This window comes from Gnatocerus cornutus, chromosome 8 (genome assembly GCF_029298725.1).
Source record: "Gnatocerus cornutus isolate USDA-ARS CGAHR chromosome 8, icGnaCorn1.1, whole genome shotgun sequence".
Taxonomy (NCBI): domain Eukaryota; kingdom Metazoa; phylum Arthropoda; class Insecta; order Coleoptera; family Tenebrionidae; genus Gnatocerus; species Gnatocerus cornutus.
The window spans coordinates 14433200-14445458 of record NC_142240.1 but is presented as its reverse complement, the minus strand read 5'-3'; the positions used below and the strand labels follow the sequence as shown (position 1 = coordinate 14445458).

At 37.0% G+C, this 12259-nt stretch overlaps 3 protein-coding genes across 3 annotated transcripts; 2 read left to right on the top strand and 1 right to left on the bottom strand.

Moving 5' to 3' along the window:
- Window positions 1-5771: 5771 nt before the first annotated feature.
- On the top strand, window positions 5772-7298 carry LOC148170160 (ecdysteroid-regulated 16 kDa protein-like). Its single transcript, XM_088043385.1, has 4 exons — window positions 5772-5934; window positions 6461-6571; window positions 6811-6986; window positions 7127-7298. Exons 1-4 carry the CDS (start codon window positions 5868-5870, stop codon window positions 7208-7210), a joined length of 438 nt encoding a protein of 145 aa, XP_087899511.1. The 5' UTR covers window positions 5772-5867; the 3' UTR covers window positions 7211-7298.
- A 75-nt stretch (window positions 7299-7373) lies between these two features.
- Window positions 7374-8533, top strand: LOC148170159 (NPC intracellular cholesterol transporter 2 homolog a-like). Its single transcript, XM_088043386.1, has 4 exons — window positions 7374-7527; window positions 7582-7692; window positions 7740-7918; window positions 8382-8533. The coding sequence occupies exons 1-4, from the start codon at window positions 7464-7466 to the stop codon at window positions 8463-8465; spliced, it is 438 nt and encodes a 145-aa protein (XP_087899512.1). The 5' UTR covers window positions 7374-7463; the 3' UTR covers window positions 8466-8533.
- A 148-nt stretch (window positions 8534-8681) lies between these two features.
- LOC148170158 (serine/threonine/tyrosine-interacting protein-like) lies at window positions 8682-10471 on the bottom strand. Its single transcript, XM_088043384.1, has 3 exons — window positions 10236-10471; window positions 9592-10001; window positions 8682-9541 (listed from the first exon to the last, which is right to left on the bottom strand). The coding sequence occupies exons 1-3, from the start codon at window positions 10278-10280 to the stop codon at window positions 9244-9246; spliced, it is 753 nt and encodes a 250-aa protein (XP_087899510.1). The 5' UTR covers window positions 10281-10471; the 3' UTR covers window positions 8682-9243.
- Between the last annotated feature and the right edge of the window lie 1788 nt (window positions 10472-12259).

Sequence of the window (12259 nt, the reverse complement as noted above, 5' to 3'; positions counted from 1 at the left end):
CGGCGGTTTTTGTATTGGCTCCGGCAGCTCTTGTATTGGCTTAGGCTTTGGGTCTTTATCGAAAATTATATTAAAATTGGTTCCATTTGGAAAGACTTTATGTAGACAATGACATTTAGCAGCTGCTGCAGGAAAAGGTAACTCGTAACCACCGGCATAATACGAATTCACGTCAATTACATATCCCGGCAAAACACAACGGAGACATAACGCCAAAATAATATCAGTTAGCACGAAAAATGATGCAGCTACTATTAAAATAAAGTCTAATGTGTGCGGATTCATTCTGACTAAACGTCAGAGCGAAAAAACTGTTGTGGCAACGCTTTGTCGAGTAAAAACGAATCGTCACAACGTGATTATTATATTCGAGTTGATCTTATATGGTCTTTTTTGCTAGGTCGTTAGGCGATGTTTAAAAATATTTATTGTTGCGGAAGAAATTAGAAGATACTCGTATTATTCAATGCTGTTTTAATTACCAAAAAAGAATGGTAACAAAACAAGAGGTAGGGATAAATAAACTAGGGCAGGTTCCAACAAAAGTCGCACAATATTTAAAATTACCAAATCCAGAAATGTACACTAGCCATTGTCTGTGAATTAGCTCCGCAACTATTTTGGTAGATGCAGGGGGACGACTTGATGGCACTTAAGAGATATGGAGGGTGGAAATCCACAGTAGCAGAGGAATACGTTGATGAATTTCTGGTACATAAGACTGCAACGTCCGAATCAAAACAATACTTCAATTTGTAGAAATGCACGATGTCGAAAAAAACACCTTACCCTCAACCAGTTCAACAGCATCAAGCTGGATGGATGAAGCTGTTCCTCAAGTTCTGTGGCAATGGCCTTGAAAGCACAGCATAATAAGTCTGTTGCGCCAATAATTTTTTAAAATTGTTCTAATTTTACAATTAATTTTAATTCAAAATAGGTTGACCTTTATTTCATTTGTTGTAACATCATAATTAGTTTTGTTGTATTTTTGAATAATGTAAATTGTGAAAACTCAACGATGTTACCAAGAAAGACAGTTTTCCATTACCCCGGATTGACGACACTCTCACAACTCTGTCAGGGTCGACGTGGTTCTCAACCTTAGACCTGAAGAGTGGATATTGGCAAGTGGGACTTCATCCCGAAGACAAGGAGAAGACAGCGTTTTCCACGGGAAGTGGCCTGTACCACTTTACGGTTATGCCTTTCGGGCTTTGCAACGCACCCGCTACATTCGAAAGACTAATGGAATGTGTGTTGCGTGGATTGACGTGGAAAACTTGTCTGGTTTATTTGGACGACGTTATGGTCATGGGTAAAAACTTCGATGAACACCTGAAGAACCTTCAAGAAGTGGTAGACCGGTTTAGGGGTGCCAATTTGAAACTTAATCCGAAAAAGTGCCATCTATTTCGGAAGAAAGTGGAGTTTCTGGGGCATACGGTGTCATCTGAAGGAATCAAGACCTGCGAAGATAAGATTCAGGCGATTAAGGAATGGCCCAGACCCAAGGACAAGCACGATGTGAGAAGTTTCATTGGACTTTGCACGTATTATCGGCGGTTTGTAGAAGGTTTCGTTAACATTGTTGCACCTCTGCACAAACTAACGGAAGCAAAGGCATCATTCAACTGGACATCAGACTGCGAAAGTAGTTTCAAGCGACTGAAGTTAGCTTTGTGCACTAGCCCGATTTTGAGCTACCCCAGGACTCATGGAAAGTTCGTCTTGGACACAGATGCCAGCAACATTGGCATTGGAGCAGTGTTATCGCAGGTGCAGGATGGAGAAGAGAGAGTGATCGAGTATTACAGCAAAGTGTTGAGCAAGCAAGAAAGGAATTACTGCGCTACAAGGAAGGAATTGCTGGCCGTTGTAAAATCTGTAGAACATTTCCACAAATACTTGTTTGGCCACGAGTTCTTGATAAGGACTGATCATGCTGCCCTTACGTGGTTACTACAGATGAAAGACGCCGAAGGACAAGTGGCTAGGTGGATTGAGCGGCTGCAGCAATACCACTTCAAAATCAAACATCGACCAGGAAGGCAACACAATAACGCTGACGCTCTCTCTAGAAGACCTTGCAAGGATTGCAAGCAGTGCGCGAAGATTGAAGGGCCATTGCCGGTAAACAGGATGGTTATCGGTTGTGATGATGACTGGACTACGGAGAATCTTCGGAAGGATCAACAAGCAGACCAGGAAATTGGGCCACTGCTGGCGTGGAAGGAAGCGGATAATGGAAGGCCGCATTGGGAAGATGTCTCGGAAAAGAGTCCAGGGTTGAAGGCGATGTGGGCGCAGTGGGACTCACTGCGAGTAGAAAATGGGGTACTGAAGAGGGCTTGGGAAAGCGCAGACGGGAAGAAAGTAACCTCCCAGTTACTAGTGCCCAAGAATAGAGTCCCCCAAGTACTCAAAGAGGTCCATGACGGAACATCAGGCGCTCACTTCGGAGTGAACAAAACCTTAAGTAAGGTTAGGCAGCGGTATTACTGGGTTGGCTGCCGGGAGGACGTCGAACGATGGTACAAGAGATGTTCAGTTTGTAGGGCGAGCAAGGGACCTCGAACGCGAACTAAAGGAGGCATGAAACAATACAACGTGGGAGCCCCGTTCGAGAGGATCGCTCTAGATGTGGCCGGGCCATTTCCAAAAACTGATGACGGCAACAAGTACATCTTGGTTGTACAGGATTATTTCAGTAAATGGCCGGAAGCGTATGCCCTTCCCAACCAAGAAGCCACAACAGTAGCTCGAGTCCTGGTGGATAATTTCTTCAGCAGGTTTGGAGTTCCACTCGAAATGCATTCCGATCAAGGAAGGAATTTTGAGTCTGGCGTTTTTCAAGAGATGTTTAAGCTGCTGGGAATTAGGAAGACTCGAACCACACCCTTGCACCCGCAATCCGACGGCATGGTCGAGAGATTCAATCAGACAATGGAGGAACATCTGTCCAAGGTAGTGGAAGAGCACCAGAGGGATTGGGATCGTCGACTGCCCTTGTTTATGATGGCCTACAGAGCTGCCATTCATGAAACCACGGGAGAAACACCAGCGAAGATTGTGTTTGGAAGAGAGCTGCGTCTCCCTTGTGATCTTCTGCTTGGTTCGCCTGGGGCGGAACGAAAGGAAGTACCGGAATTCGTCGACAACCTGAGAGAGACCCTACTGGATACACACCACCTTGTGAGGCAGAGGATCAAAATGGCTAGTGACAGAATGCGGTCCAGATATAATGTGACGGCTAATCATGAAGGATTCAACGAGGGAGACTTGGTGTGGTTATTCAACCCTCGACGAAAGAAGGGCCTATCTCCGAAGTTGACACCTACATGGGAGGGACCGTATAAGGTGATCAAGAGGATCAACGACGTGGTGTATCGGATCCAACGCAGCGCCCGTTCAAAGATGAAAGTGGTTCATCTAAATAGACTTTGTAAATATCACGGAGAATCAGGTGTTTGGTCTGATCGGGACGATCAGAACTAAGAGGGGGGCAGTGTTACGAGAAGATTCTGGAAGCTTCGAGCGCCAGTGCTGGAACGTTCCGCTCTGCTCTAGAGCGAGCGGTTCGTGGAATAATTCTTATTCATAGGAACTCCCGAATATTCTCGCAGCGCTCCAGCATTAGGCTAGTGGTAGGGGAATATCTGTATATAGGGGCGTAGTGATAGGATTGTAGATAGTCTAGTATTTGGAAGTCCTGTAAAGTGAATAATTGTGAAGTACGAGAGTGTTCATAGTGCACAATAAAATTGTTATTGTTACAAGCGAGACTTTTGATTTTTCGGCCAACGTGACAGTATATTGACAATTGTTTGGAGGAGAAGCGCAGTGACGACTCCAATTATTGTCTGAGATCGGTATAGTCCTTAACGTTCGTGATGCTTACATTTTTTGCACGATAGACAAATTTTGATTATTTTTGTAAAACTAAAAATGTTACAAATAATTGACTTTATTTATTTGTTTTTTTATAATTTCTGAAAACTCAAAATTTCGATATGAGAATGTAAAACAAATTAAATGGTTTTTAATTTACTATAAACTGATGATTTTAAAATTTTTCTAAATGTCTTAGTATCTTTTGGGCGATACTCAACTTTCTTATTTTAAATTGGCACCCATATTTTTTTTTCATAATTTGGAAGATATTATTTTTCTTGATTCAGAAATGTGTTATATGTTCAACTTTTACAAAAAAATATTTTTAAAAAAATTATCAAAATTGAAAAAAAAGCAACAAAAGTTAATAAAATCTAGGTGCATGGTGTCAATTATGAAGTAAGTTTGTATTTTACGTCCGTAATCTAAAAATTATACCTTTATTAATATATCACGTTTTCGATATCCTTCATGAATTAGATTTGTATTAATTCAGGTAATTGCAGTGTATTGTAAATATCTGCATATAATTTACTACAGCACAGAAATATAGATATTTACACAACAAGTATGGAAAGTGACCAAATTCGCACGAGTTTGAAAGTAGATGCACGAGGCGCCAGCCGAGTGCAGATATTACACGAATGCAAGAAAGACACTTTCCGACGAATTATGTACACTATTTTTCCTACGACCTTCCATTATCAGGAAGAAACCATAAGTTTCGACAATAGTTAGTTTCTTATCTATTCTAAATGTCATTTTTCTACGACCTCATGTAAAAGTGACTTATTCTACATAGTCAGATGGTTGATGTTTTCGTATATCCATTTACGAAAGTAAAAGTCACTAGTGTGATATGAATATATCCGCACAGACCTGTCAAAATTGTCTTGTGAGAAACGACCTAACCAATTCATTTTTATCATTATGCATGTTGTTTTACAGTAAATCGTTAAAATATTTGAGACAAAAATTCAAGAGTTACATTTGTATTAAAATAACTCAATTTTGACAGATCTGTGCGGATATATTCATATCACACTAGTGACTTTTACTTTCGGAAATGGATGTACAAAAACATCAACTTTCGGAGTCATTTAACCGTGTGGAAAATGCCACTTTCATATGGGGTCGTAGAAAAAAAAAATCTTGTATACCAGAGCTCATTACTATCGGTCCACTCGTTAAAAAGTGGACAGCAGCCCTTAGTGATTTTCATCGGTAACAATTGGCAGCAAAAGCGTTTGACCTTGACGCAACTGTGGCATGCGTAGAAGCTAATCATCTTTCACAATATTGCCAAAACTTGTTAAATTTTTATTAAAATCATTCTTTTGCAACAAATTTTTGATTAGTTATTGATTAATACACTAAACTTGGACAACGTGTTAACCTTAAAAAATCGTTACAATCAATTTTCCCCTTAGAAATTGAAAGCCAGATTTACACCCAAATTTTTTCGAAAATTTACACATGCGGAGAGTAGACTGATAGGAATAAGCTGCACTTTATATAAATTATTACACAGTGTAAGGTTATTTGCTGTTTATTAGCGAAAGCAAAAAATGGCACAGTCTTAATCAGAACTGACCTTTTGATATCCGCATAATTTTCTTGTTATCACACTTTTGACGCAATACAGTTCTCTGACGTTCACTAGAAAAAAATTCTATTTTTTCTTATTACAATACAAAGACTCCACCACCTATACATGCATAAAAAATAATTGAGGAAAACTCCTATCGCTTGTTTCCCAGCCATAAGCGACCGTAATTTAATAAACTGTAATGATTGTTTATTCCGGTCGACCAATTTTTGTTAATCCACGAAGTATACGCAGATGCTGTATTTCTGTGGTCAAACACTATTTAAATTAGATAAACGTATATCCTCAGCGTCGCTCAGTCGGAATCGCCAGTGTTCAGACTCATTTTGTAGTGAATAGATCAATTAAAGATAATTATACAACAATGCTGTGTAAAGTCGCTGCTACTTTGCTCTTGTTAGCTGCTTGTGCGTACGCTTATGAAGATTGTGGTAAGTATTTTGGATATTTTTCGAAAGAAAAAAATTAGAGACGGGTTCATTTAAGGACAAGTTAAGTACATTTCGGTACATTTGTATTTTGGGTTATTGATAATGATAAGAGTCGAGTCCGGCGTTATCGAGGGTCCAAAATTAGATGCTAATATGTAAAAATTCCATGTTCTGCTACAGTACCCGAACAAATTGGTAGTATTAACTGAAAACTTGGTATTTTCGTTATATAATGTAATGACACTGTACTTGCAATCAAGGCTGTTTACACTCTGAAATTTCGCAGATAAAACGCAGCACGAAGGTTACTTCTCATTCTTTCTTGAATTTTTCTGAGAAATATGTAATTTGATGCAAAAACATTCCTAGAAACGTCTCCAGGTGCTCTAATTGAGTCACTCATTCTATTAACAAATTGTTCGAATATTTTCCTCCTCTAATAGTTCAATATTGGAAGATCATTGTTCGTGTTGATGTAGGCACTCAAAATATCTCCCCGAAATGTTTACATTATTTTATCTTTCAGGTTCAGAGGCCGGCTCTGTGGTATCAGTCCAAGTCTCTGGTTGTTCTAACGATAAGAAATGTATTTTACACCGGAATTCAAACGCTACAATTCAAATTTCGTTCACCACAAGTGAGTATTTAGTAAGATCACGTCCGGTGCCCAGAAATTCAATCCCATGAATTATTAATTCAATCAGTGGATCATAATTTTGCATTGTCTAACTTTGAAACTACACCGAATGAATTTTTATACTGATTCAGTTTCGACCTCAGGAGGTTGAAGGTGATGCGACCGTAGATAGCGGAAGTGTCACGGTTTCGCATTTCTTTGAATTCATTGAATAAAATGCACACTTTTGTGGTTTTTAGATGCGGAGTCTGATACTCTTACCGCCATTGTTCACGGAGTGGTCCTTGGAGTGCCTTTTCCCTTCAATCTACCGAACTCAAATGGCTGTAAGGACTGTGGGATAACATGTCCCATCAGCGCTGGTCAAACGTATAATTACCAAACTACATTGCCAGTCCTTTCAAGTTACCCCAAGGTAATGATAATGAAGATCTTGCCAGGTCAATGAAACGTTAAAATATGCGGTGTTAAGCGGATTTAATTTTGCATTATCCTTCAATTGGGACTATCATCAGCATAATTTATTGCACAATAATATTTTATTCTTTTTTGTAGGTCACTGTTGATGTTAAGTGGCAACTGCAAGACAAAGACGGAAAAGACGTGATCTGCATTCTTATTCCATCGCAAATCAGATAAAGCGATCAATACTTAAGCCATGAGTTAATGATATGAACAATAATGTATTTTTAAAAATAAAGTAAAGTTTGATTCTTTATTAACTGAACGAACCACAACATTTTATCAACGAAGGACAGACTATAAAAACATTTTAGTCCATTTTTCTTGTTTTCATTTAGATAAGAAATGTATATTATTACTTACGTCAGTTAAAACAAGCGTTGAAGTTAAAAAAACACCAGTTTTTTTGTGAAATTCGTACAAGTAAACAATGCAGTTGAATTTCCTAGTTTTTCTAATACTCCCGGGATGTTTATGCGTATTTCAAGACTGTGGTAAGTGCGCGAACATCCACGTCCAAAAATCGTTTTAATCAACGCATTTTTAAGGTTCCAAACCAGGAACTTTCGTTAAAATGTCCATCACGGATTGTAATCAACAAGACGACAAATGCATTTTACGCAAAAGAGAGCAAATTACCATTTCAATCACTTTCAAAAGTAAGACAATGGGAAGAAGTTCGTTTCATTCATTTGGATGTTTTTAGATGTTGATACAAAAACTGTAGACGCAACGGCGTGTGGTAAACTTTCGGGGACAGAAAACTGTGTCACTTTTCCTTTACCACAGCCGGATGGTTGTAAGTCTGAGATAAGTTGTCCTGTTACGGCAGATAAGAAGAACACGTATTCAGCTAGTTTCAATATCCTTTCCATATTTCCAAAAGTAAGACGGTGGTTATAAAAGTTTTAGTTTTGGCAGTTCACATTACCATTGAGTATTCAAATTTATGGCCTTCAAGTCGCTTATCTTTAGTAGCAAATTCAACACTTGAGTTGTTTCAAGTTAGTGAAACTTTCTGGAATTTTAATTGAGATAAAAAATTCGCTTAAAATTGCTACTTTTCAAAGAGCGTTTATAACAGTTTATATCCGAATCATCAGTCAAATCAAAAATTTCACATACAAAATCTGTAAGTTTAGAAACCTGATATTCTTAAGTGTTAAAAATAAGTACGAAAAAATTTAAAGACTTACTACAATAATGTTGCTCCAACAATTTTTTATCAGTTTATTTTATGTTCATCCTTTCTTTGTTGTCTGCAATAAATTTAAATTACAATCTTCCTCCACTTCCAAGAATTTCATATCTTCAGGGGCTACTCCATAAAATTGAACACGGTTTTCAGGTTTCCGTTGATGTGGTGTGGCGACTACTGGACGACTCTGGGGCACCTTTTATTTGCGTCGTTATACCTGCAACTATTCGCTAGAAAATAGAGCAAGAGTGTTAAGAGTAATTATGATTTTATAATAAAGTTTTTGTTTGACAAACATTTAACACTGGCCAAGGTAATAAAATCTCACCCGGCGCATCCACCAATTTTCGAAAATATAAAACCTAAAAATTTTGGGTGAAATTAATCCTAAAAAATAAAATGGAATCAGGAGAATACCTATAAAAATATTAGTGATATAAAAAGACGTGATTAAACACATAACATATTTATTGTATGTCGTAGGAACGAAACAAATATTTTACAAAAGTATAAAAATAGGTTCATTTATCGTAATATACCATTTACAAGTTCTGTAGAAGTAGGCACTATCTTATGTACATAGCTGGAAAATTACTTAATACATAATGAATATCAGCTTTATGAGAAAATTAACTGTCTCTAAATACATGTATATTTATGTTTATGTTCGGTTAATAGGATCCGCTTTCACATTCCGACTGTTTTTTTAATTATGCAACAAATGGAAGAACATATGAAATTAAAATTCATGACTAGTATGGAAACTACCGCAAATTTGAAGAAACAAGCTGCATGGCACATAAGAATTGTAACTTGACATACATAAAACAAAAATAAAACATTAATCAAAATCATACTTAAGTAAAAACAACATGGAAGATACATAACAAAACACATTTAAAAATGTGAAATAGTACTTTCAAAACTGAAAGAAAATAATAATGGACTTAATAAAATATCCAGAAACTAAATAGAGATTCTTTTGCACCAAAAATTAGCAAAATTTTCCTACTTAACTCTTCATCATCCAAAGCTTATATAAATGGTTTGAAAAATCTGTTGGTTGGCAGTCAATGATGTGGTTGTTATTATCAGAGATTGGACTCGGTGGTGGCTGTATGAGATCATAGTCCACACTTTCACACAATTGTTCCGACTTACGTTTCTGGCGTCGGTTTTCTGTTGAAGTTTCACCTTTTTCCAAGGTCTGTCTGGCTTTGTATATTGGCTCATATTCAATCAACTGTGCTAAAAAACCTTCGTTTGGATGGATACAACAGCGGCGTCGTTTCACGCACTCGATAGCTTCTCTACAACGCAAAGAAATAACCAAAGAAACTAAAATAAATAGTAAAGTTACTTGCTACTCAGTCCATATTTCTCCATGATGTATGCTAAAACTAAAGTGGCACTTCTGGAAATCCCGTTGTTCCCATGCACTAAAACCTTCCCGTTTCTCTGAAAAGCTTCATCAATGAAGTGCTTCACGCTGGGAAAGAACCTGATGATGTTCTCAGTTACTGTATCTGCGATGTTGAGGGTTAAATAAGTAATGGAAAGATCATTGATTTGTGGCTTGATATACTGCGCTTCAATGTCTTGCCTAACGCAAATTATGTGCGAAATTCCATGATCCCGTAACGTTTTTAAACAGTGTTTCTGAGCTGAAGAGTATGGTCCCAAAAACAGCCCTGGGATAATCTCCTGCATGTTTCTCCTCATTGTATAAGTCCATTCGCTGCATTGCAACGTCGGAATCTCGTGCATCGGCTAAAATCATAAGTGGCTTAAATTATTACTTATTTTTAGAAAAAGCTTTTAGTTTGAATGACTACTGACAAGTGGGGGTTAGGTTTTATGTCAAGGCGCCAACTAAAACAAACTCGATAAAAACAAGATTAAAGCCACAGCGATGTGTTACAACACGAGATCACGCACAATTCACGATAAAATAGTGTCAGCACACGCATAATTGCGAGATTATAGCCAGAAAAAATTACTAACCTCATCTTGCTGAAATCTCACAGAACTGGAATTTACATCCAACATCTTAGTACGGCGTAATTAGTTTTAGGCGAAACTGTCGAAGGTCGGTTATTTCACTAGTTTTACGACATATCAGCCCTTATTTTATTGGAATTTTGTGGAATTTTAAACGCATTATTTCACAACTGCAATGGAGCAGCTTTAATTACTCGGGAAATGTCGGTGGACGAGGAGTAGATGACACACGCAAGCGCACAAACGCGCGGTAAATTCAAATAGGAATAGAAATTCAAACAAAATATTAAATTAAATTAACTAAAAAATCGCGAGAATTATTATGACAAAAACCGTATCACTTCATCTGTCGTAGATCCGAAATATAAAGCTTTGACCCTTTAGCAAGTACCTAAAAATTCAAACGGCCATAACTGAGTTATATGTTGAAAATTAAACGGCCATAACTGAGTTAGTAATTTGTTAAAAATTCTCACGGCTTTGGATTTAGCGTGACATTCTGCGTAAAATGAGCCAACATTTGTTGAGTTTGCTTAATAAATAAACGAGGCATTGGCCAAAAACTGTTTTGAAGAGATCATTTTGAGGTGATTTTCAATCACTGTGTTCAATGTGAAAACGACGTTTAATACCTTTGTGTTCTAGATCAATCGAAAGAGGAACTCAAAATCTATCAACTGGCTAAATTTGAGAACGATCGAATAAATGGTTTACGAGTTATGGCAAGAAATAAAAAAATTGAAAAATTTTCATCGACTATCGAATTTTGGGCTTTTGAGAACTTTTTCTAACGTAAAATAAGCCGAGAAAAACGATGGAGCAAACCGCATCTCAATATCTTTAATAGTTCTGAGATATTTAACTTTAAAAATTAGGAAAAATGAGGAAAAATGAAAATCAACTTTCCGAAACTTTGATCGGCCATACCTCAGTTATTTATTGTCGGATTTAAATTTAAATCCCAGATTTGGAATCTAAAGTTTACTCTAAAAAATTAGCGAGATATCGATATTAAAAATTTGGCATAGTTTTAGTCATAAATTGTTGCGAAAATTTGCAAATTTCGACTGTAGAAAAATCAAAGAACTATTTCTTATGTAAAAAATTGCGAGAAAAACGATGGCGCAAACCGCATCTCAATATCTGAAATAGTTTCCGAGATATCGAGCACGAATTGTTTTAAACCTTAAAAAATTTGGCCCTCTGGCGACAACCCAAACATTCAAACGACCATAACTCAGTTATTTGTTGACGAAAATTGAAAATTCTCATGGTTTTGGATTCGGCGTGACATTCTGCGTAAAATGAGTCCAGATTTGTTGAGTTTGCTTAATAAATAAACGAGGCATTAGCCAAAAACAGTTTTGAAGACGTCATTTTAGGGTGATTTTCGATCAATGTTTTCAAAATGAAAACGACGTTTAATAGCTTTGAATTATACATCAGTCGAAAGAGGAGCTCGAAATCTATCTACTGGCTAAATTTGTGATCGAGCGGACAAATAGTTTACGAGTTATGGCCAAAAATAAAAAAAATGAAAAATTTTCATCGAATGAGTCGGATTTTTTTTTCGCGAAAAATCGACTATCGAATTTTGGGCTTTTGACAACATTTTCTAAAGTAAAATGAGCATCTCAATATCTCTAATAGTTTCCGAGATATTTAACTTTAAAAATTAGGAAAAATGAAAATCAACTATGGGCAGCTTTAATTGACCTTAACTTGGTTATTTGTTCTCGGATCTGCATTTCCATCCCAGATTTGGAATCTACGCAAAATTCTGCGTAAAGTGAGGTATCATAACACAAGTTTGCTGAAAAAACTAGTGAGATATCGAGGTTAGAAGTTTGGCATAGATTTAGTCATGAAATTATTAGATTTTTTCGTTTTCCACAGAGTTCTCTAATCGAAATACTCGAGATTTTCAAATTGTTTTTCAGTTATCCTTAGTTAATCTCTCTACATTCTCTTCACAGTGCTTTAGATTTTGTGCTCAACAGTACTTGAGAAAATACGAGACTTTTTCC

Coding starts and splice junctions, on each gene's coding strand:
- LOC148170158 (XM_088043384.1), bottom strand. CDS start 10,280: ATGTTGGATGTAAATTCCAGTTCTGTGAGATTTCAGCAAGATGAG. Junction 10,002..10,235: donor TGAGATTTCAGCAAGATGAG/GTTAGTAATTTT, acceptor TTATGATTTTAG/CCGATGCACGAGATTCCGAC. Junction 9,542..9,591: donor AAATATGGACTGAGTAGCAA/GTAACTTTACTA, acceptor TTTGCGTTGTAG/AGAAGCTATCGAGTGCGTGA.
- LOC148170160 (XM_088043385.1), top strand. CDS start 5,868: ATGCTGTGTAAAGTCGCTGCTACTTTGCTCTTGTTAGCTGCTTGTGCG. Junction 5,935..6,460: donor GTACGCTTATGAAGATTGTG/GTAAGTATTTTG, acceptor TTTATCTTTCAG/GTTCAGAGGCCGGCTCTGTG. Junction 6,987..7,126: donor TCCTTTCAAGTTACCCCAAG/GTAATGATAATG, acceptor TCTTTTTTGTAG/GTCACTGTTGATGTTAAGTG.
- LOC148170159 (XM_088043386.1), top strand. CDS start 7,464: ATGCAGTTGAATTTCCTAGTTTTTCTAATACTCCCGGGATGTTTATGC. Junction 7,528..7,581: donor ATGCGTATTTCAAGACTGTG/GTAAGTGCGCGA, acceptor CGCATTTTTAAG/GTTCCAAACCAGGAACTTTC. Junction 7,693..7,739: donor CATTTCAATCACTTTCAAAA/GTAAGACAATGG, acceptor GGATGTTTTTAG/ATGTTGATACAAAAACTGTA.